Raw genomic sequence first — 24,684 nt, forward strand, 5'->3', positions numbered from 1 at the left:
AACTGTTGAGTGAAGAGAGTATATATATAGGGGTTAAAAGATTTTCTAATCTTTTACTTACTTTTCTATTCTCAATCTCTTTTATTCTCTCTCTCTCTCTCTAAAATTCTTTGAAGCATATTATCAGTAGATAATAAATCATTAAAAGCTCTTTTAGGTAGTCTAAATGATGGAAGTAATTCACTAGCTAATTGGGGCTTATCAGCACAACAAAAACTATAGATAAGCTGACAGAATCAAGCAAAATAGACAGTATTCCTATCTTCTGTCATCATATCCCCAATAAATCCTAAAACAGCACTTGCATAATCAAAATCAGTTTGAAGCACGGGTTCATACATCAGATCCTGTGATAGTTGGAGCTGAGAATGTTACTTCTCAGAAAGAAACTGCAGCTCAAAGTTCTGATACTTTGAAGAAGAAATCTGTAAGTTCTGAAACTGTTAAAGCAACTCCTTCATTGGCAAGGAGATTGAAGAAAATGAAAGATATGAGGTATTTGGCCAAGGCTCCATCAGAAGATACTGAAGAAGCTGAGGAAAGGGATCAGGAATCTCTGATCTCACAAGAACCAATTATCATTGAAGCCCTTCCAGCTCAAGCCAAAGACACTGCTACTGATGGAGTTGTAACCCCTCCTGTCTCTCCTTTTAAAGCTACAGATGATGCTAAAGAACCAACTGAAAATTCTGAAATTGATATTCACAATTTGAATATACTAAATGTTCTTTATCTGGAAGCTCCATCTATGAGAGCTCAGCAATTTCCAACTCATTTTCCAATTTTAAATGTTGAGATACCATCTATATCAACCACACCAGCTCTGGAGATAAATTCTGATGTTCAGAATTTAAATGAAGCTATTCCTGAATCTCCAGTTGCTTCACACACTGTTGTGTTGTCAGAACATAATGAGTCTTCCTCAAGTTCTGAAGACAGTGTTTCTGCTGAGACTCTAGTTCCCATTCTGGGAAAGGAAGAATTGGTGAAGAAATTTGTTGAAAAGGAAGCACCTATTCCTTGGGAGGATACTCACAGAGGTGTGGAGTGGACCAAGAAGTGGAATGACACTGATTTCATTCCAAGTTCTAACATTTTGGCAGAGCATATTACTAAAGCTGATGAGTTGCTCATAAATGCTGATTTAAAGACACAACTCAAGATCACTGCTCTATCTACCAAACATCTTCAAGATCTACATTCTTCTACTCATGAGAAGGTTGATACACTAAAGGAACATGCTGATAAGTTAGATCTACATCTTAAGCTTGACAAGAATAGATATATCAGACCTACTCTTGAGAATATTGAAGCCATTGAGAAGATTCAAGAGAAGCAACATGCCCAAATTGATGAGGTCCTGGCTAACCAAGTTTCTCAGAAAGCTCAATTGGAAGAAATCCAATCTTCAGTAGAACTTCTTCTTTCTCTCTTACTTCCTGATAATGCCAAAAAGGGGGAGAAGGTAGTTAAGTCCAAATGCTCACCTACTGAAATACTGAAGAAAAAGGATGATAAAAGTGATGACCAGGGAAACTCTGATAAGAGTAGAGGTCAAGGAAAAGTTCAAGAAAAATCTTCTACACAGAACAAGTCAAATTCTGATGCTGTGAATGCTAAAAGTATGAAGTCAAGTTCTGATAAACAAAGTCTGATGTCAAGTTTTGATATTCTGATTCGGTCAGGATCTAAAGACTCTCAGAAGTTTTTACAAACTCTGAAGCTAAAGGGGAAGCAGACTACTGTTTATTACAAAAATCCTAAAATCCAGACACTTGATGAGGAGATAGATAGAAGATTATTTCTGAAATAAAATCCAGGAATGGATTTGGAAACTCACAAGGAGGAAGAAGCTAGATTTGCTGCTGAGAAGACAAATCTTAAGTCTAAAGCTTCTGATTCAAAGAAACCTCCAAGGCCTAAGGAAAAAGGCATTGTGATCAGGGAAAAGTCAAATTCTGAGACTTCAAAGTCCAAGACTAGATCACAAACTGAGATTGATCCTAAGTCAAAAGGGAAAGAAAAGGTTGGTGAACCTTTAAAGATTGAGAAAAAGATAAGTTATTTCATTCCAGTCTATCAAACTACAATGCATGATGATGATTTGATAGAAGATGAAACTGTTCAAATTATGAAGAAAAGAAAGATAATTGAAGAATCTAAAACAATCTCTAACAGTGCTCAAGTTGTTCAGAATGAAGAACAGCAAGCTACAGAAGAAACAACAAATTCTGATCAAGTTAATTTGGAAAAGATGATAATTGCTGATAAGAAGAAGCTATTATGGAAGAAAGCTACTCCAGTTGAACCAAAATCCAATCTCTTGATGAATCAACTCGCAACATTTGGGTTGAGATCCAAGCAACCTAGAGATAAAGCTGGATTAGGTTCTGATGAAGAGAAAATACAAACAGGAGTAGAAGTTACTCTAAGAGATCCTTTCATGTTGACAGACAAATCATATGAACAAATCAAATAAAAGCACCTTGACAAGGTGTTATCTGCTTAAATCGTGATAGATGCTCATGATAAGGAAAATCTAAAGGAGAAATTGATTTTATTTCTCTATGATGGATTAACTTACAGACTAGCTGATACTGATGTGCTAAAGAAGTCTGTCAGAGAACTTCAACATATTCACTATCTTCTGGAAGTAAAATCTGATGTTACAAGAAGATGGTCAGAATACATTTTGAAGGCTATAAGAGATCTATTTAGAATCTCTGGTACAGAGACTTCTCAGTATATACCAATGATTACTAAAGATGATGGAAGAGAAATTTCTATGCTAAAGAATTCTGCTAAGGTGGAAGTTATCCTGAAAGGAAAATGCTTATGTTATAATGAAAAATCTTCACATCCTAGAGTTATCAGAATTGGTGATGGACTTGAAAGAACATCAATTCAAGCTCTCAAAATAGCCATTTATCATATTGGTGATAGTAAAGATGAAGAACTGATGCAAGTCAAAGCATAGTTAGTTGAAATTCTGAGGAAAGATGAAGACAAGCTGGTAAGAGATTTTGTTAAGAATCATTATGGATTTAGATTGATCCAGTGAAGTTGGTAAAGCTAAAAGGACTGTAAGTTATCGTTAATAGTCTTATTAAACTCTTATTGCATTTGAACTTAAATATTTTTGACATCATCAAATCTATTAACTTGTATATTTTGCACAATTTACAAGTTGGGAGAGATTGGTAGATATATTTGAGATGTCATTTCTAATATATTTCATGTTTAGTTTTTAGATCTTAACAAACAGGAAATATCAGTACTTACTGGAATCAGTATTTACTGGAAGTCAGAACTTAAGGATATCAGGACTTAGATTATCAGAAAATAGATATCAGAAGATGGATATCGGAACTTAAGTACTGGAGGACTAACAGTTAAGGAAGGAAGCTGATTTACAGGAAAGAAGATCGAGACTAATACAAAAAGGAGATATGCATGGAAAGAGTTAGAGGACTTAAAGAATTGTATAAGATATCTTATTGATATATTTTAGGAGACAGAATTATATTCCATATCAATTAGAAGTTATCTTGTAGTTGTGTACTATATAAACATAGACATAGGTTTACACTATATGTGTTATCATTATCGAGAAGATCATACATTGTAACCTAGCAGCTCTCGTGATATTTGTTCATCACTGAGAGAGAACAGTTCCATTGTAACAGAGTTTATTATATCGAATATATCTGTTTATTGTTACTTGTGTTCGAAATCGATTTGATTGTATTCTACACTGTATTCAACCCCCTTCTACAGTGTTGTGTGACCTAACACGTAACAATCGTCAAATTCATTTTCAACACAACCACCACATCACACAAAGCGAGACATATCGCATAAAATGAGACAATCAAACACACAGATAATAACTTGAACAGAACAAAATGAAAAAAACCCAAAATTCAAAAATCTCGGAATAACACCAAATTTTAATACGTTGTTAGACCAGAGATTTTAAATCCAAAAAATGAATTTTATTACTTTAGTAGATCTGAAAATTAAAGTGAAAAACTCCAATGAATTTTTCGAGTTTTGTGGAACAAATCTCGATTTTATTGAAGAAAAAGTAAACAAAAGAAGAAGATGGAGATGAGGATGGGTATAAAGGTGGAAAAGGAGATAGGGCGGCTAAGGTTTGAGGGAGGTGGGGGCAATTGACCCTCATGAGAGAGGGAGAGGGAGAGAGAGCTTTCCTTATTATTTGGGTAATGGCTCTCAGTAACACAATTTCGAAAGAAATGTCAAAATCTCGCAGGTGCTGAAATACGACCCTTTCTATCACTCAAAAATGTATTTTTATATGTGTTTTTCAAAAACGCAATTATATATTACGTTTTTACTAATTTTTAAAAATATAACCTTTTTTATGGGGAAAAATATTTTAGTTTTTTTTTGTGAAAATGCATCTTAAACAGCGTGCATAATACATAAACACATAGTTGTAATGCGTGTCTTAAAAATTTTCACAGCACAACTGCAATGCCTAATAAAGAAAATTGTAGTTGTTTTATGATTGAGTGATAACGCACATCACTTATTTGCGTTTTTGCGTGCTAAATTGTGATATTTTGGAACATTTGCTCCATGAGATTAAGGGCTATTTTTCTTTCCGGTTTCGGGTTTCGTTTTTAGTAGAGCTGCAAACGAACAGAGCCAAGCCGAGTTGTGTCTGAGCCGAGCTGGGCTTAATTGTTTTTTAAAATGAGCCGAATTTAGTTTAATAACCGAGCTGAAAATGATGTTCAAGCTCAGCTCGTTTATCCTTGTTTATAAACGAGCCAAGTCCGAGCCGAACACGAGTTTGTTCATGAACAACCGAGCTGAGCCAAACTCTAGTCGAGTCGAGTTGTCCACCAATAGTTGCATATATTTTTTAATCGAATAACCTTATTATAATTTATAATAATACAAGTTGTATCGAGATCAACTACTAGTCTTAACTTAATATTATTTATGCACACTTATACTCTACACTTATTTTCTTAATCTATACCATTTTATTTTTCGAGACGACTTTTAAGAATATGTCCAATTTTATTTTTAATTATTGAGACATTCGTAACTTTATAAATCGTACATTACTTTATAAATCGTACATTCGTAACTTTATAAAGTGTACATTACTTTATAAATGTATTATATTTTGATATTTTACTTAAATTTATCGTAAGTTATTTAATGGTATTTATGAAATATGTAGATTTGGAGATAAATATATCATGATAACAATTTGATAGTTTATTTACGAAAAAATTAAGTGCTAAATTCAGAAAAATAAATAAAAATTCTAAAATAATTAAATTATTAATAAATGATGAAAAAATGTACTAATATAAATATTTAAGTGATCATTAATGATTTATTATTTGTAATACATATTAACTTTATCCAGGCCGAGTTGAGTTACATAGTTCGAGCCGAGTCCGAACCGAACATACAAAAAGTTCGGCTCAGATCGTTTATTTATATGAGCTCATTTTCATGTTGAAAACCTGTTTATTTTAAGTGTAGGATTGGTATAATTCTTTAAATTTTTATCCTTTTAAATTTTCCAATCCTATGTTTGTTTTAAATGGGATTACAACGAAGGGATTATAATCCCTTAAAAAATGACTTGTAATAGGGAATAAAATAATACCCCCTCCCACCAAGTATTACCACCAAGTATTAGAGGGGATTATATCTTATCCTCTGCTCCAACTAAATATGTACAAAAGACCCACTGAGCCGGATTTTGACCGGACCTTGAAAAACCTGGGCTTTGACCGGGCCAGAATTTTCGGGTTTTGATTTTGACCGGGCCAGGCCGGGCCGGGTTTTCCAAAATTGTCAGAGCCCGTTTGGGCCCTCGAGGCGGGCCTTACCAGGCCCTTTTTCGGGCCGGATCGGATCGGGTCAGGCTTTTTTCTAATACAATTCGGATCGAGTTTTATGAGAGATTCCGAAGATATGTTAGCAGTTAGATCATCGTAAAAATGTATTAGTTTGCATGAAATGTTTTATGAAAACATTACTTCGTTGAAAAAATTTAAGTTCGGCAAAAAATAAATATTTTCATAAAATAATATGTTTTATCAATGTTATCCAAATATATATAATGTACTTACTATATCTTTTTTTATTAATCCTGCAATAAAGTATAGAAATAGTATTATTAATCACGAATACATGTATATGTTCAAAGTATTGTTTAAATTTATAGTTAAAAATATAGGGCCTATCGAGGCCCTAAGCCCGGGCCGAGACCAGGCTGGGATTAGGCCGGGCCGGGCTTGATATGAAATATCATAATTTAAAGGATTATAATCGTTAAATAACCCTTCTTTATTTTAAAAAATAAATATGAGGTTGAAAAATTCAAAAAATTATAATTATATCCCAACTTAATACCACGAAACAAACATCACATTTGTTTGTTATCAATTAGATGAACAAATTGTATAATAAATTTTTAAGAGAGAGATAGAGAGGGGAGATGGATCACAGAGCAGCGGCGCAAGAACGATTAATGCAAGAGAGATTGAAACACAAGCTTGACCAAGTTAACTCTGCTGTTCAATCCCAACTTTCCCAGGTTCATGACCATGTCAATTTCACTCTCCAGGTATCATACCCCATCTCTCTCTCCCCATCTCTCTCTCTCTCTCTCTCTCTCTCTCTCCCCCTCTCTCTCTCTCTCGCTCTCCCCCCCTCTCTCTCTCGCTCTCCCCCTCTCCCCCTCCCCCCCCCTCCCTCTGTGCTTATGTGTTATGTTTTGTATCTGCAGAAAGCCTACTTCAAGTGTGCCTATGAATGTTTTGACAGGAGGAGAACACAGGAAGACATCGGTATGTGTACCGAAAACTGCAGTGTGCCTGTACTTACTGCTCACCATTTCGTTGAGGACGAGATGGCTAGCTTTCAGGTCTTTATCTTCCCAACAAACTATACGTTTATCACTGCCTAAAATATGTTGTACATATTTTTTCTTTGTTTCCTTAATTTTAGTCAAGTATGCTCTTGTGGAGTGTGATTGGTTAATGTTTTTTAAGATATTTTGGTTCAGTGTCACCTTAATGCTAAATTGTTTATAATTTTATTAAAGATTGGTTAAATTTGTTTGTGAATTTTGTTCTCTTTCGTGTAGTGCATGTGTACTGATCACTGATCACGTAGGGTAGAATGGGGTAATTGTGACATATCTCGTCTATTTGAAATGGTTCTTTTGTTTAGTATCTTATTGAATGCAGTTTGTCAGATACACTTGAACCGTGCTCTGAGAAAGCCAATGCTTTATCTAGCGGAATGAATGAAATGAAATTTGTACTTTATTGTAGGTACATTTCAATTAGCTAGAGCTCATTGTCACAAAGTTTACGGATGAATGCCAAATTTTCACTCTCTCATTTATTGTTCAATCTTCCCTCTTATATAATTTCTTTCATCTTTAAGCTTTCACCTAATCCTTCCTCCATTGATTGATTAATTTGATTTTAATTAACCAGAGTTTAAGAGTAAATACTATGTAGACACTCCCTTCAAGTTACTGTAATTTGGGGTACATGGAAGCAAATAATCAAAGCCTTGTCATCTGGAAGGAGTCTTTTTCCAGGAGCCTATTCCTTGCCCTTAGGGTCAAATCTATACTAAACTATAATAACCGAACAGGGTATAATTTGTAGTTTGGTTAACCCTGTTTTTGGTTATCCCTTTCGATCACAACCGTCAGATCTCTTAACCAAATGATCATAACCGTTAGATCCGAATACTAAAAAAAAATACACCAACCAAGCTTACAGGTTCGAATCCCGCCAACAACAAATATTTATATTATTATTTATAAAATAACAAATAAATTTCTAGGTTCGAATCCTGCCAACAAAAAACGTTTATATTAATATTTATAAAAAATACACTAACCAAGTTCACAGGTTCGAATCCCCCAACACCCCCGCCAACATCAAACATTTAATTATTATTTATAAATAAGGTTAATGGTTCAAATCTCATCAACCATATACTATTTTATACTATACTATATGATTTAACTTAAAGTTATACACGATATAATTATAACTATATTGTTATTAATTTACGTATTTAATTATTTATATTAGAATTTCAATAAAATCATATAAAATATAAATATTAACGGAACTCATGGGATGCACGGGTTTTAAGCTAGTGTATATAAAGTTTATATTATAAACTGAAAAACGAAACATTTGATTTTGAAAGCAAGAATATAGATAGTGTTAAGTTTTGTCGTTCAGATACCAATTATGCAAGAACAAATGGAAATGTAGGACTAGGAGTTATGTTCATTTGGTTTTATTCATTCTTGACAGCATTGAGATGATCATAAGACATAACGCATAACTCGTTATTTATAATTCACAAGTAATTTTTCTTAAATATTGGATTTATTGTTATTTTTGCTTGGCCATTGCGGTAGAAATTAATTAATATTAAATTCAGTTTGGGCTTTACTTTTTTTTTCACTCAATCCTGGAATTACATACCATACCTTCAATAAAACTTCTAACATTGTTATGCTCTATATATTTGTCCGCGAAACAGATCAGGTACATTGGGCCGTCCATGTGGCCAGTACTTGATAGTCATCAAATCAGTTAGCATTTTGGCTTCAAAAATCAAACTTTGTTATTACTCTTGCATCGAAACCAGAATCATGATGATAAGAAATAGCTCTCCTTGACAATTATTTTTCATTGGAAATGGTCTTATTCGGTATAGTCACATGTCCATTGTACTACGACCTCATTTTCTACTCGTGTATAATGCCTGCAATCAGCTGAGTATACTTCTCTTTTAGCAGCTAAAATTCAAAATGATATCTTGAAATCCATAATGATATCTTGACATAGCTTTTTTAAATGAATATCTATTCTTGATAAAAAGCTACTCTAAACACATGCAATTGGCATCATAGAGGGTTTCATTATCTAAGTTACCCGGACTCGGGTACGGGTGTCGTTTACGGATGCAGATCCAAGTTTCAGATTCTTAATTTTTACAAAATTAGGATTCGTGAATATGGATCCAAAATTGGACACGGGTGTGGAGATTCGGCATATAACCTTCACAAAAACAAAATTATACCTACTTTTTATACATTACATTTGTAAATTCGTGCCTTTTACCACATAAAGTAAACATATACATAATTTTTTATATATAACATAAATCAAAAGGATAACATAAAACTAGTAATCTATAGACATCCCTCCGAACTAGATTTCTTAAGGTTAAAGTGCCTGATTTTCATATGAAGGATCCGACTCAGATCTCATACCCACACCCATGTCACGTCCGATGGACACGAGTATGAGGGCAAAATTGAAGAGTCCGGGTAACTTAGTTCATTATTGTCAAAAATAGAGTTTTGTATATTATTTGAGATGAACTCAATATTAGAGAATTTTGTCTTGTTCCTATTCAGCTGTCAGTGTTACCGTGATTTACAAGGTATTAGGATGTACTTTATTTTTCTGGTGATTCGTCCTTGACATGTATTATGTTATGTTTATCCTAGGTTCTCTTTTTACATGTTTAACCAAAACAACTATGCTGCACTAAAAGCGTACTCAAAGAAGGTGATTTTGTTTATATATATGTTTAAATGTGGGACTAGTATGTTTATTTAAGGCCTATTTGCTTATCAAGTTTGATAGTTACTTAGGGAACTTAAAGTTTGTTGAAACTAAATTACAGCTTAAAGTTTCTGGGTTTATCAAAAGTTTGTGTTTGGTTATCATTATGTAACTTCCAGTTACATATACTTAATTTTATATAAATTATTTTCCAATTAAATAAAAATATTTTATTTAATGACGATCCGTACAAAGATAATTATATATAAAAAAGATGTTACAAACTATTATAGAGATACTACATAAAAAATCATGAATATTCGTATTTGCTATTTAAAAAAAGTATATTGTAACTATCATAAAGATTAATTAAAAATTTATAAACTATTTTAAAGATAAATAGAAATTCAATTACCAATAATTACAAAATTGTTATATAGAAAAATATGTAAATTTAATACATTTTAATGACAATACTAATGGGTGAAAGCCCTTTATCTCACTTTCTTAGTCAATAATGCCCGAAATAACATTTCTCGGTACACGGGTCACAAATAAACTATCGTCCACGCATTTTGTGACTGTAGACTCTGAGCACACATTCTGAGACTGCACACGCATCACTAAAATATGCTATATATTTTAGCCGTATGCTCATCCTACATATGGGAAGTCAAAGTAAACGCATCAGGTGAATGCGTATTTCCTATTTTGATAGTTTAGGGACGAATGCTAAATATTCATTCTTTCCTCTTATATCCTTTCTGTCATCTTTAAATTTTTCACCGATTTTCATTCTATTCCTTTCATTTTATTGAATAATTTGATTGCAACTAACCGGAGTTTAAGTGTATGTAGAAACCTCCTTTAAGTTACTGTACTTCGGTGTACATGGAATGGAAGATAATAATCAAGTCCCTTTCATGGGGAAGTTTTCTTTTGCCAGGAGCCTATTCCTTAATTCTAATTCTCAGGGTCACAGGGTATAATATAACTTGGAAAATTAAGGAAATTTATACAATGTGGATAGTGCTAAGTTCTGTTTAGATAATGGTCACGCAGGAGCAAATCAAAATATAGGCTGGGAATTATGTTTATTTGCTTTGGTTCTTTCTCGATAGAGATGAGATGATCACAAGTGAGGTTTGAAGTTATAGTAATTATTCTTAGCTTTTCCAGTATAAATTAATAAATTAATAAATAATAAACTCGGGCTGGGCTTTAGTTTTTTCCACTCAATCTTGTAATTACATACCACACCTTAAATATTTAGCAACTCCTAACATTGTTATGCTCCATTCATTTCGCCTCGAAACAGATCAGGTACATTGGCCATTTACATAGTTGGTCCTTGGTAGTCATCAAATTGTTTAATAATTTATCTTCTAAAATTAAATTTTGTTATGCTGTTCTATAGAAACAGGAATTATGATGATAAGAACTATCTTTCCTAGACAAATATTGTTTGTTGGAAAGGGTCTGGTAAATAATGGTTATCTGCCCATTGTACTAAGACCTGGAATATTTCCAAACTATGCATAAATGCATAATAGCTGCAACTGAGTTGAGTATACTGCTCTGTAGCAGTAATATCCAAAATGATAGTCTGACAGGCGGTTGACAAGTATCCTTGATAAAAAACTACTCTATACACCAGCTATTGGCATTGGAGAGGGTTTTGTTATTGTTAAAAATAGGGTTTTAAGTAGTAGTAATCCAAAATGATAGTCTGACAGGAATTATGATGATAAGAACTATCTTTCCTAGACAAATATTGTTTGTTGGAAAGGGTCTGGTAAATAATGGTTATCTGCCCATTGTACTAAGACCTGGAATATTTCCAAACTATGCATAAATGCATAATAGCTGCAACTGAGTTGAGTATACTGCTCTGTAGCAGTAATATCCAAAATGATAGTCTGACAGGCGGTTAACAAGTATCCTTGATAAAAAACTACTCTATACACCAGCTATTGGCATTGGAGAGGGTTTTGTTATTGTTAAAAATAGGGTTTTAAGTAGTAGTAGAGATAAACTCGATATTAGAGAATTCTATCTTGTTCGTCTTCTGCTGTGACTAGGAACTGTTTTTGCTGGTGATTTATCATGCATGATTTTTTTATTTTTTTATTTAGACTTGAAGCAAGTTTGAATCCTAGGCTCTCTTTTTTCCTGTTTAAACAAAACCTTCTGCACTAAATGCATGTTGACATATGTTATCTTAAATTACTTAAACACTCCTGTTATATTCTGGTGTGTGTATCTATATGGAGGACAATGATTTAAATTTGTAAATTGCATAACCTGCACTTGACACTCGTACATGTGTATATAACACTTAATACTTCATTTTCGCCCAAAACATGCAATATTTTCAAAATATTGCCGAGTTTGACATTCGGACACTAATTCATAAAGGGCGCAACTGCATGAGTCCTTGTAGTGTATTATGTAAATACAATATGACCCAATGTTGTTTGGTACAGGAAAAGTTAAATCGGTCGCTGATGGTCTGTAGAGATAAATTTGAAACAGCTAAGTTCCAAAAGACTGGTACAGACCCCACTGTTGATTTGGAGGCCTGTGTGGACCAGTCAGTCCAGGAAAGCATCAACTCACTTCCATTTCTTGTTCAAAAAATAAAGACTTCTCTGTCCATCGACGATCAATCTGGCAGTCAGTAAAATCGTCAGGTAACCTCTTTACTTGATATATCTATGGTCTCTATGTAATCGACTTTGTAAACCAATTTAACATAAAATGGGTTTAGTAACTTTGCAGGCAAGAGATGCAAGCCGGTGGCAAGAAAATGCAAGAATTAGGTGAATTTTTTTTGTAAGAGGATTTATGATGATAGCGTAAAGGGAACTATAGTATAGTCTGTTATTTGTTTTTGTGCTTTAGCAATATCAAAGAGCAAATATGTTTTTTTGGCCAACTAAAAAGAAGCAAAACTAAAAAGAAGCAAACATAGTATGTATAACATAGAGATGTTCTTTGTCTTAAAGCGACCTGGGAGCATGGCTGGCTACCAAATGTTAATCATAATATGAAATACGATTACTAGGATTTTATTGTGCGGCCATTTTCACATGGGTGCGTTGGGCTTTGTTAGGATCAGAAAGAAATGCAATTAGCTTTTGATTGTGCACTTGTATACAACTGAGCAAAAACTTTCATGTACTACATTGTTTATAGGTGTGTATATAAAGAAACTATTCACAAATTAGTTTTTATGTCACAAACAAAATAAAATGAAGCCATCTTACAGTGAATAAAAGTTTTCATATGACCTATATATGTAATTCTGTCTGATACAGAAAATGGTATTATTCTTGTCTTACAAATTAATTGATTTGATGTTAAAAATAAAGCTTTGATTATATAAAATAATCGCTTCAACTTTTACCCTGCTTCAAACAACACCTCCTAAACTTATGGATGGCCTTCTAAAGTTTATCTCAACATGGGGTATTGGTCCCAAAAGAGTGTTTATACTAGAAAAAAGCAATTTTCTGGTCTTTGGGTATGTTTTGGAGGCTGCACAGCAAAGATGTTAAACCTGTCGTACCTTATGTTACCAAAATTGTAAATACCGTCTTGTGCTCCTGCAGTTTTTTCAAATAAATAGTAGAGGAATGAAAGTTATTATTCACAATTGGAACCAGGATGATTAAGAAACAGTGAGGTTGAATTTCTGCCGTAGACGATGTTTGGAAGTATAGAGGTTGAGTCTGGTTATCAACTGAGGAGTTATTGTTGGATAAGCCAAGCTCTTCCAATAAAAAGTTATGAGAAACATATTAGGTAATTATATCTCTCCAATTATGTTAGCAAAAATTGTAGATATCATCATTTTCAATATTTGTTGATTCTCTAGTAATTATCTAAAATATCGGGATCACATTCACGTCACCTTTGCAACATATTAAAACCTATAACTATAGGACCCCTATTCACAACCATAGTTGGATAGGGGTCCCCTTACAACCACCAAATCAGGACCGTTAAATCTGTAAACGGAAGGCTGAGATTCGCCGCAGCCGCAATGTTTCATTGCGGAACCACCAATGAAACATTGCGGCTGTGGCCCACATCTCCATTTCCCTTTTTCCCCTTTTTCTATATTAATTCATTTATCAATACTCTTTTATCTACATAAATATTAATTTAATAAAATATTATTCTTAATATTTCTAATTAAAGACTGTATATTAAAAAATACTATAGAATATTTTTATAGTATTATTAAATATTATATTTAATATTTAATATTTTAAAAGTATTGAAACATTAAAATGAAAATAATATATTCAAATATTTAATAATAAATATTATAATAATAAATGAAAATATTTTGATATTTACTTATTTTAATTATTCAATTTTTTTAATAATAAATGAAAAATATTTGAATATTTGAAAATTTTAATAATATTAAATATTATATCGAATAACAAATAAAAATAAATCAACGACCGCAATGTTTCATTGCGGAACCCGCAATGTTTCATTGCGGAACCCGCAATGATTCATAGCGGTAGTCGTCCTCCTTTACACACAGACACAAGCGGAAACTACCATTATACCCGACCCAATCCAGAAACAAACACAAAACAGGGCGATTGAAAGCGATTTCAGCGAAATCAAACAGCTCGTGCTATCTCCTTTAATCAAGCAGCTTTTTATATAATACTTTTTCTGTTTTACAGAAAACTTTCTGCCTAATTTTGAAAAAAAAAATCTTCAAAAATAACTTTTTTTCAAATTTTTTTTTTGGAGTCACTTCTTTTTTTGGGATTATTAATAATGACAACAAATACTAACATTAACAACATTGAAAATATTTAATTAAAATTCATTAATATTTCAAAGTACATGATAAGAAATTACAATCATTTTTTTCCTTTTTTTCCTAATAATCTCGAGGGATAATTTCTTCTATCATGGCCTTCTTCCCTCGCCCCACAAAAACTGCACTTTCGAAATTGTTTATTTGAACTTGACGTCTCGATACCACTTTTGAATCTACCCGCTTTTGGACGTCCTTTTGTTTGTGACCTTGGGGGATCTAATAACGGATCATCTTCTTCATCATCACTTTCATAGTCCTCATTTATTTTTTTCTCTCTCTCTCTCTTCTCCCGGAAAAGACTTAATCACATACTCCTTTTCTCTCTTGATCACGCTCATCAAGTAATTGTACCGCGGAACGGAGCAACTACCAATAACGGACAAACCTTGGAAAGCTTTACACAATCCACTATATCTTGCCGTTTGAGATTCTACAACATTACCAAGCATCCGAGGGGTACACGGTAGAGGTCCCGCAACTTTGTTTCCGTTTATTGTCCACCTCATTGTTACAAGATCTTGCGGTATCATCGTCTTTTGTTTCTTGTTAAGGTAACGGATCATGTGTCTACAAATCATCCCGGAATGTTCAAATTTTTTCCATGTACAAGAATAACTCCCGTCGATGGAAACCTTCAAAAAAAAATTCCTTCTATTAATCTCCGGCAAGGTGGACTTTTCTACCAAATACATCTTTAAAAGATAATCTCCACAACCTTTCATGCTTTTCACAACAAAAGATTGACTTTTTTGAAGCTCTTTTTGAAATCGCTTAAACATCTCTTTTGTGTATATCTTGGAGGCATGTATCTCCATTGACGAGTTAGAGAATAGTCTCCTTTCCTTGTACTCGGTGTCAAAATCGGCTTGAACCTCCCATAAATATTGTGACTCCAAAGTTTTTTGTGAATTCTCAATGAATTCTTTCAAACCGGTCGACGCTTTCACATACTCATCAAAAAATGAATTCATGGACTCGCTCCTTGAGGTGGTAGTCATATCGGCGGCAAAATGTTGTTTCGTGGAAGCAAAAACCCATTGCCGTCTAATCGCATACATATCATTTAGCCAATTGTGATTTTCAAGATCATATTTCTCTTTCAAGTCCTCCCACCTACCTTCAAATTCCGTTGATGACAATGACTTGTAGATACATGCATTAAAATCCGTCTTGAACTCCGAGTATTGAGTATACAAAGTAGATAGTTTCTCGGGAAACTTGCTACTAATATGCCACGTACAATATGTATGGTTGGTGTTAGGCATAACCTCGGAAATGGCATTACTCAAAGCGATGTCTTGATCCGTAATAATGGTAATATGTGGCTTGTTATCGACCGCTTCCAACCAAGTCTTCAAAACCCATCTATAAGTAGTCTATTTCTCGTCCCCTATAAGTGCAAATCCAAACAAAATATTTTGGTAGTGGTGATTCACTCCCGTAATTGGAATAAAAGGCATGTCATACCTATTAGTCCGATATGTCGAGTCGAAAGTCACCACATCTCCAAAATTCTTGTACGCGTTAAGCGAACGAGGATCAACCCACACCAAACCCCTAACCCGATTCTCCTCATCCATATCCACTCGGTAGAAAAAATTGCCATCACTTTATTTTTGCAAGTCTCGTAACAAAACCAATCCACACTCCGCATCATCGGAATTAAAAACCCGTCTTCGAATGTCACGTATTACATTTCGTACGTCTTAAGCGGAAAAACCATTTTTTTCAATACCACCACACGTCTCACTAAGTAAATTCATCACTTTCGGGTAAACGGATCTATGTTGCGTGATCTTTGCATGAAATTTACCTTATCCGATGTAACCATAGCATGATTGTGCTCTAGGTTGACCTTGGTTACTTCCCATTTGTTTGAGCTTACTTTGTGAGCAACACACATACGAGCACGACAACAAGTTCGAGGAATAACATCTCGAGGTCGTTTCCCTTTAGCCCTATCTTCAACTTCCAAGGGTTTTGGGCTCAATCTTCCACCCTTTCGACATATATACAAACGTGACGATATACCACCATTTCTTGAATGCTTATGACTACTTCGAATAATTATCTCGAACCCTATACTTCGACCATAACCTCGATAAAAACTTTCCGCTTCATCCAATGAATCAAACATCATACCAACATAAGGAACTACATCATTCATATTTCCAATAAAATTTTCATCATTAATTTTATCATCATCATCGCCATTAAAAGAATCATTACTATCATAGGAATCACCGTGAACATCGTGATTCTTCCAACCGAAACCAACATCATCATCACTATGTGTTTTTCGCTTCCCCGGATCATTAACTTTATCTTCAATACTATCAACATCTATTACTTCATCATCATTAAAGATTTTACGATAAACCTCTTTTTTGTGTGGGGGGTAACATAATTAAAATCGTTATGATCACTAGATGAACTTGAATAATCAAATAAATAAGAAGCCATCGATATTGAATACTAACCTTTTTTTCAGAAGAATAAATTTGAGCAGAATGTTAAGAAGCAGTAAAAACAACAATGTTTCAAAAATACAGACATTTTAAGGTAGGTGTGTGCATTAAATGCACGGCCGCAATGTTTCATTGCGATGGCCGCAATGAAACATTGCGGCACTGTACAAACCCCCAAGCCAACAACTGTAAATATTTGTAGTTTAAAAAAAACTTTATAACGTACCCCAGCAATGTTTCATTGCGGGGGGAAGTGTCCACCGCAATGAAACATTGCGGTTGGGTTGTTTATTTTTGTTATTTTCTTTAAAATTAGAAAATTAATCAAAAAAAATTATAAAAAATAGTTTCTAGACTTATTATATTTCATTTAATATGTTAAATGTTATTTTGAAAATATAAATGTTTATAAGAGTAACTTAATTATAATATGCAACTATTTTACATAGTTTTGTGAAAATTTTGCATAATAGTTATGTCAAATGATATTTCTTGACATGTAAGTTATAAAATACAAATTTTGACGATCAGGATCTACTTTACTTTCCATCATTTCGAGGTGTTAATATTAAGCGTAATTTCAAGAGAAATTTTTAAAAATACTAATTTTTCTAAGTACTTTACAATTTTATTATCTTATGATTTTTTTTGTAAAAATACGGAATTAACCAAAATCAAGCAGATATACAACTAGTTGAATCGATTTTTTTGTAAACTCGTTAAATGTTGCATCTAGTTGATTCGAGTTCCAAAAACCGTATTTTTGCAAAAAGTAAAAATTGGAAAATAATATTTTTGTAAATAAAATATTATTTTTGTAAATAAAATAAAATTTTTGTTAATTTTTTTTAAAAAAAATGACAGTAATTTTGTAAAATATTTTTATACTTGAGTATTTTTCAAAAAATCCTTTTTTGGGGGGAATTATTCATGATATTATAACTTATTTTAATGGTGGTGTTAAGTGTTAACGTGATTCCCGGACTTTATTTAATTTTATTCTTAAAACTAAAAAATATTTACGAAAATTTAATATATATATATATATATATATATATATATTAAGATAAAATTTGAGAAATTAACATTTTTCTTGAAAAAGAATTTTTACATATTGACACAGCACACCAGCTAATTAGGCTAAAAATGGTAGTGTATATATAATTGGGAATTAGTGTTGTGTCAAGTTCCCACTTGTTTGTTTCCAAATAATAATATCAACGTCGGATCAATTATTTCATGCAATTCTCTAAACAAAGAATTAGATATTGAGAGATTATTAGTGGACATGAGAAATTAGAAGCATGCGTGTCCTTTTCAATTTCGAAAGAATCCAGGTAAAGTGCCCATTTTTATATTTTTTATAGATAACGAAAATTCGATAAATTTTCATTTTTTTAGTTTTTCACATTTTCAAATTTTAGCATTATATTTGTTTATTAAAATTTAAACTTGATAAAATAAATTGGACAAGTACAAGAAAAATAAAACATTAAATAATTTATTTCATTCAAACATAAATGGAGTACATTCAAATATTTTTTCAAAAAAAATACATAATAACATTTTATGTCGACGAGAATGATCAAACTTTAACGGAGTTGGAAGAATCGCCTTTATCACCCTTATCGTCGTCTTTCTTTTTCTTCGACTTTTCCGCCTTCTCTTTAGCTTCATTTTCTTTTTTTTCTTGCACTCAAGCGCCATTTGAATACGGCGGAGAGCTATTGCCATGTCTTCTTCTCCTTCGGGCCCGTCATAAGCCACACCATCGATAATTACCTTATTATTGTCATAATCATAGTAGAAAACCATTTTTCGGAAATTAGAGAAGATAATGTTGAACAAAAAATGTAGAATGAAAATAGAGAAGAGAATGTTGAAAAAAATTAGATGAGGCATGACTATTTATAGGTGAAAATCTGAATTTTAAAATTCACAAAATTAAATTTAGCACAGAAAAAATTTTGCTGAAAAAATTCATTTGACTGTTGAAATAGCCGCAATGAAGCATTGCGGGGTGTCCAAACTGCCGCATTGTTTCATTGCGGTGTGACCGTCAAACTTCTGCTCTGTTGACCAGTCAATTCTTATTAATATTTGACTGTTGAAATTGCCGCAATGAAGCATTGCGGGGTGTCCAAACTGCCGCATTGTTTCATTACGGTGTGCGACCAGTCAATTCTTATTAAATATTGGCACATAAAATAAGTTTTGCACAAAAAATAAGTTTGACTGTTGATAAATTTTTTAAACTAGAATAACTCAATTCACTAAAAAGTATAAAATTAATAATATTATTTTTTAAACTAAAATTATTCATACAATAATTTAAAAAAAAAGTACAGAAAAAAATAAAATTGATAAATTTATTATTAAAATTGATAATATTCTAAAATATTACTACTACTTATATTTAATGTTAACATATTTTAAAAAATTAATTACTGTTGAACATTAATATTATTTTTATACTTATATAAATAAGTTAAATATTAGAATAAGCTAACGAGAGAGGCAGTTTGGATATTAAAAATTGGGAGTCTACCCAACAATGAAATATTGCGGAGTGCGCAATATTTCCTCTGCATGGCGACATCCCGCAATGAAATATTGCGGAAGTCAAGACCCGCATTGAAACATTGCTTCCTCCCGCAATGTTTCATTACTGTGGGTGGCTGGCTGCTCCCCCAACCCACGTTGGCTCCTGATTAATTCCCATAACTATATATATACATACTTATATTTATATTATATTAACATATTTAAACCTATAACTATACATACATACTTATATTTATATTATATTTAATACATATGGATAAAAAAATTTATTTAATATTTAATATTTTTAGCTTATATAATATTAGTATAAAAATATTATTTTCTTATTAACCAAATTTATTAATTATTTTGACATACAATTGCATATTTATAAAAATAGTAATAAATTCAATATCATAAAATATAATAGAACTATACATTTTATAATATATAACAGATTTTATTAATTATTTTTTGTCATATTTAAATGTGTTATATCTTTTGAGTTTTAATATTTATTAAATTACAATTATATTCAACATTTTTTCATTAAATATATATATTTATTTAGACTTTTATTAGATTAAATATTAAAAAAAATTAGTTTATAATTTAAAATATGTATATGAGAACCTGAAAAATAGAAAAAAAAATATTTTTGAAAATAGCTAATCGTTAGAACTAATATCATTGGAGTACATATTCTTGTAGGTTTACAAAATTTTAGATAATTGCTATTTGGCTAATCATTTAGCTAATGTGGTTAGAGATGCTTTTAACTCAAGTTTTAAGTCAATTAAACAAACCAAATTCAAGTCGGGTTTTAATTAGTTACTAGTTGATCCAAAAATACTAATCAAAGAGAAATTCTTGTTTTAATAATTGGTTCAGCAACTTTATAAAGGAAGGACCAAGGCGTTTTCAGACAGAAACAGATTATAGCCTTCAGTGGTCAATTTCTTGGTACAAATACTGGTTTAGTAAGGTTTTCCAGTACATAAAAAGGTTTTTTAAAATTATCAAACACTTATGTAAAAGATTATATATCAAACAATATCCATGTAATTATCACATCAAATCTCCAAAAACAGAAAGGGCTTCAGACATGTACATACTACATAATCATTCTCCAACTAAATAGTTGGCAACTTATTTAAACTCTGTAGGGTGTGTTAAAATCTCCCTGGCGTTAAACAAAACTACTGAAGCAATTTTCCTTTTTCTTTTTGGTTGAGTGGTAGAGATATCAGGCCTTCACTTCAGCTTCACTTTTGCCTTTCTCTGCTTCAAACTTATCAATAGCTACCTGAAGTTCATCTGTACCTCCAACAGCTCTCATGGTGTAAAAGTATACCCCAAAGACGAATGATGTCAGTCCTCCAGCAACAACTATATTTTTCGTCTTTGGTGCAAGGTTATTAAAGCTTAAAAACCCAGCCATATGATCCTGTTTTTCTAATTCTTTCAAGCTGCATAGAAAACAAGTTGCCATTGTCATAATCTAAAAACCAAGATACTTTACCGATTTAATTCACCTCCTTTAATTTATAGTCAGCTAAGGCACACATGTGAGGAAGTAATGTATCATCCTTTAACTTCTCTATTTGAACACAAAAGAACATGGGAGAACCTCTAACATTCATTCATCACTTCTTCTTTCTAAATTCAGCTAACATTCATTCATCACTTTTTCTTTCTAAATCCAGCTGACATTCATTCATCACTCTTTCTTTCTAAATTCAGGGCCACAAAGAAAGTAGTGACAGTGCTCCCCTCACAATGTTAGTGCTAACTGGAAAGGGTAAAGAAAGTTTTTGGTTGTGTAAACCAGATGTGAAGCAGACTTAACTTACGCAAATCATATTTTTTTTGTATCATGTAAGAACATAGAAGCATTTTGTGCAAAGAAAGCCACTAGAATGGTCAAAGTGAATCTGTGAGACAGAAGCAAAACCTGATCCGAGCAGACTGTAAGTTGTCTCCTATAAGGATAATGTGACTCCAACGATAACATCTCAAGATACACAATGACATTTTCCATTTAAAAAATGAAATTTTAAGATAAGGATATATACAGACATATAAAGCAGCAGGACAATAGCAAATGTTAGCCACGACCAACTTTCCGCTCTTCCTAACCGTGGAAAATTAATTCATAACCATTGACCACAACTGCAGAAAGAAAATTAACTTTTTTTTCAATATTGTGCAATTTTTTTTTACCTAAAGCTCATCTCCAACATTGCAATGAATGCTAATTCTTTCTTATTATCTCCTCACAAACTTTCATCATAAGAAATTTGCATCCTCGTCTTAGTTACTTTAATTCTCCTCATATTCTTCTCTTACACCTCTAATATATTCCGTATTTCTTCTTCCCATCACCATTCATTTCTTCCCAACCAAACAGAACATACGGATTTAAAGTTCTATACTTGCCTAAATGTAAGATACATAAGTAATGGGCCCATGACCAGGAAATAGAAGATAGATACCCAAGCACCTATTTTAAGTAAACCTTAATTCTGAACAGGGAAAAATTAATTCTCTGTAGGGCTCAGAGAGATACTCACCACTTTATTAATTAGTTTAAACAACACTACAAAATATAAATGTGTAGCTGTTTAAATAAAATGTGAAGCACAGTATAGCCTTTCAGAGAGTGCTTTTACCACACTTACACATATATTGATACAAATGTAAGACTATAACATGATCAGTGCCACGAGAAACATGATGGGAAAATAAGTTCGCAATAATTAGCCAGCTGAAACAATGTAAGTAAGAAAAGCAACCCATACTCGAATAAGAAATTGGTTTTTGAATTATAGCACAAATTATTGTGGTTCCTTTTACATTAGAAATCAATGTCATTCCCTTACAACAAACACATTGGTGCATACTAATGTAGCCTAAAGAATCCATAAACCATAGAAAAACAGGCACAATAGCGTTGCCACGAAACATACAAATCCTAAGGCCAAGCGAAATATGGACCATATAAAGGTCAAAAATCACAAACTCCCATCGACAATGACAAAAAAGGTGATCTAATCCACATTGAATGAGAATAATACGAATTAGGAGCAATCCAAAATTAGTGTGCGCAGAATGTGAAGAGAGGCAGATGACTCAACCTAGTACAGAGCAGAGCAATGGCAATCAGAATGAAATAACGAGTAGTGATAAAAAAGACTAAATATGTATTTTATTTGTTGAAATGGAAATAAAAAGACCTTTGCTAATTAAGAGGGGTGTATTCAATCAAGATTTTAAAGGATTTTTGAAATCAAGAGGTATTCAATTTGGATTTAAAAAAGTCCATTGAAATCTTATGGTATTCAATATAGATTAGAAAAAATCTTTTAAAATCTGAGTGTATTCAATTTAGATTTTAAAAAGTCTACTGAAATCTGTCGGTATTCAATTTGGATTTTTAAAAATCCATCAAAATCTAATGGTATTCAAAAATCAGTAGATATTTTTAATTTGAAAAAGTTGTGGATTTTAATGGATTTGCTAGTTCATTTTTAATCCTTTGAAATCTCTTTAAAATACATGAGATTTTGAAGGATTTGTGGAAAACTTCAAAAAATCAGTAAGGGGTGTATTAATTTCAGATTTTAAAGGATTGAATAATCCATGGATTTTGGAAGATTTTCATTGATTTTAATTGTTCGTGGATTTTGACGGAGTTGATGGAAAATTCTTGCATAGTTTTACTGATTTTGTGAAGTTTTCCACAAATCCTTCAAAATCTCATGTATTTTAAAAAGATTTCAAAGGATTAAAAATGAACTAACAAATCCATTAAAATCCACAACTTTTTCAAAAAAAAAAAATCTACAGATTTTTGAATACCATCAGATTTTGATGGATTTTTAAAAATCCAAATTGAATACCGCCAGATTTTAAAATCTAAATTGAATACACTCAGATATTGAAAGACTTTTTGTAATCTATATTGAATACCATCAGATTTCAAAGGATGTTTTTAAATCCAAATTGAATACCTCTTAATTTCAAGAATCCAAAAAAATCCTTTAAAATCTTGATTGAATACTCTGCAAGATTTTTCCATCAACTCCGTCAAAATTCACGAACAATTAAAATCAATAAAAATCTTCCAAAATCCATGGATTATTATCAATCCTTTAAAATCTGAAATGAATACACCCGCCTAAGATTATGTTTGATTAAGGAGCTTGCAGATAGCTCAGTTTTATATATCCCAATACCTTTTTCATGATGATCAGGAGAATCTTATCTCGAAATTTCTTTCAGGTGCAAACAAAGTGTTAAATTACGATATTTTAGTTATTTGACATCAACAGAAAGGTCAGGCTGTTCTGTTTTAATTACTGTTCATATGGTGTCGAAACTCAAACTGTATAATCTAGATCACATCCATTGTAATTACAAATGAAAAGGATTATAGTAACTAATGTAACTACAGAATTACACACAACAAATTGTGTATATACTTAATGACAACCATTGAAATAAACACAAATTTGAGATTTGCATAACTAAGACAATTATTAAGCCTATATATATAAATATATGAAAAATTTAAAGTTGAATGAGGATAGAAATGAACCTGAAATTGTGCAAGTTTCAAAACCCTAGAAAAGTCTCCGCCTCTGCAATTTTGATTATTGAAATATTTGCTTTGCTTGATTTTTGCTTATTTGGGCTTTTGCTTTTATTTTGTTTTGGGCCAACACTGAGCCTCAACATATATTAAGTTTTAAAATTGACAGAGACCCCAGAATTCGTACTTTGCAATTTATGTTTTTTTTCATAGTACTTCATCATGGATATTTAAGTTTAATATCAATGTTCTTAAAATTTATAATTATACCTTAATATTGTTCACCAAAATCAATTGATATAGGGCATTTTTTATCCGTCAACTTAATGATTCAGATTTTATTTGATTATTTTAAACTCGATGCATTTATTTACTATTTTACCGAAATTATAGAATTATTTTTGCTCCACCCATTTTGGTAGAAAGTAAATTCAAAAATTTAACCCGTTTCAATTGAAAATTTTAAGCAATTTTTAATTTTTTTTAATATCAGTTTCTTTTCAAACTTCAGTATAACGGTATCACTAAAGAATTGACTTAATAATCTTTTGCAACTCAAATTTTACACCAAATACTTATTTATTCCTGTGTTTTTAAGTCATTCATTTT

The 24,684-nt window shown here is 32.0% G+C and overlaps 3 protein-coding genes across 4 annotated transcripts; 1 reads left to right on the forward strand and 2 right to left on the reverse strand.

The window, feature by feature from the left end:
* The first annotated feature begins 6,435 nt into the window (after positions 1 to 6,435).
* Positions 6,436 to 12,688, forward strand: LOC141676899 (uncharacterized). Of its 2 annotated transcripts, none has more exons than XM_074482622.1 (4): positions 6,436 to 6,625; positions 6,788 to 6,925; positions 12,101 to 12,307; positions 12,385 to 12,688. In XM_074482622.1, exons 1-3 carry the CDS (start codon positions 6,497 to 6,499, stop codon positions 12,296 to 12,298), a joined length of 465 nt encoding a protein of 154 aa, XP_074338723.1. In that variant the 5' UTR covers positions 6,436 to 6,496; the 3' UTR covers positions 12,299 to 12,307; positions 12,385 to 12,688. The 2 variants fall into 2 exon arrangements, with proteins under 2 accessions (XP_074338723.1, XP_074338722.1); XM_074482621.1 differs by having other exon boundaries at positions 12,396 to 12,688.
* A 933-nt stretch (positions 12,689 to 13,621) lies between these two features.
* On the reverse strand, positions 13,622 to 16,049 carry LOC141680129 (protein FAR1-RELATED SEQUENCE 5-like). Its single transcript, XM_074486437.1, has 3 exons — positions 15,937 to 16,049; positions 14,821 to 15,834; positions 13,622 to 13,736 (listed from the first exon to the last, which is right to left on the reverse strand). Exons 1-3 carry the CDS (start codon positions 16,047 to 16,049, stop codon positions 13,622 to 13,624), a joined length of 1,242 nt encoding a protein of 413 aa, XP_074342538.1.
* A 4,459-nt stretch (positions 16,050 to 20,508) lies between these two features.
* LOC141677217 (uncharacterized) lies at positions 20,509 to 24,219 on the reverse strand. Its single transcript, XM_074483035.1, has 2 exons — positions 24,082 to 24,219; positions 20,509 to 20,950 (listed from the first exon to the last, which is right to left on the reverse strand). The coding sequence occupies exon 2, from the start codon at positions 20,920 to 20,922 to the stop codon at positions 20,728 to 20,730; it is 195 nt and encodes a 64-aa protein (XP_074339136.1). The 5' UTR covers positions 20,923 to 20,950; positions 24,082 to 24,219; the 3' UTR covers positions 20,509 to 20,727.
* Positions 24,220 to 24,684: the final 465 nt, after the last annotated feature.

This window comes from Apium graveolens, chromosome 8 (assembly GCF_009905375.1).
Source record: "Apium graveolens cultivar Ventura chromosome 8, ASM990537v1, whole genome shotgun sequence".
Taxonomy (NCBI): Eukaryota; Viridiplantae; Streptophyta; class Magnoliopsida; order Apiales; family Apiaceae; genus Apium; species Apium graveolens.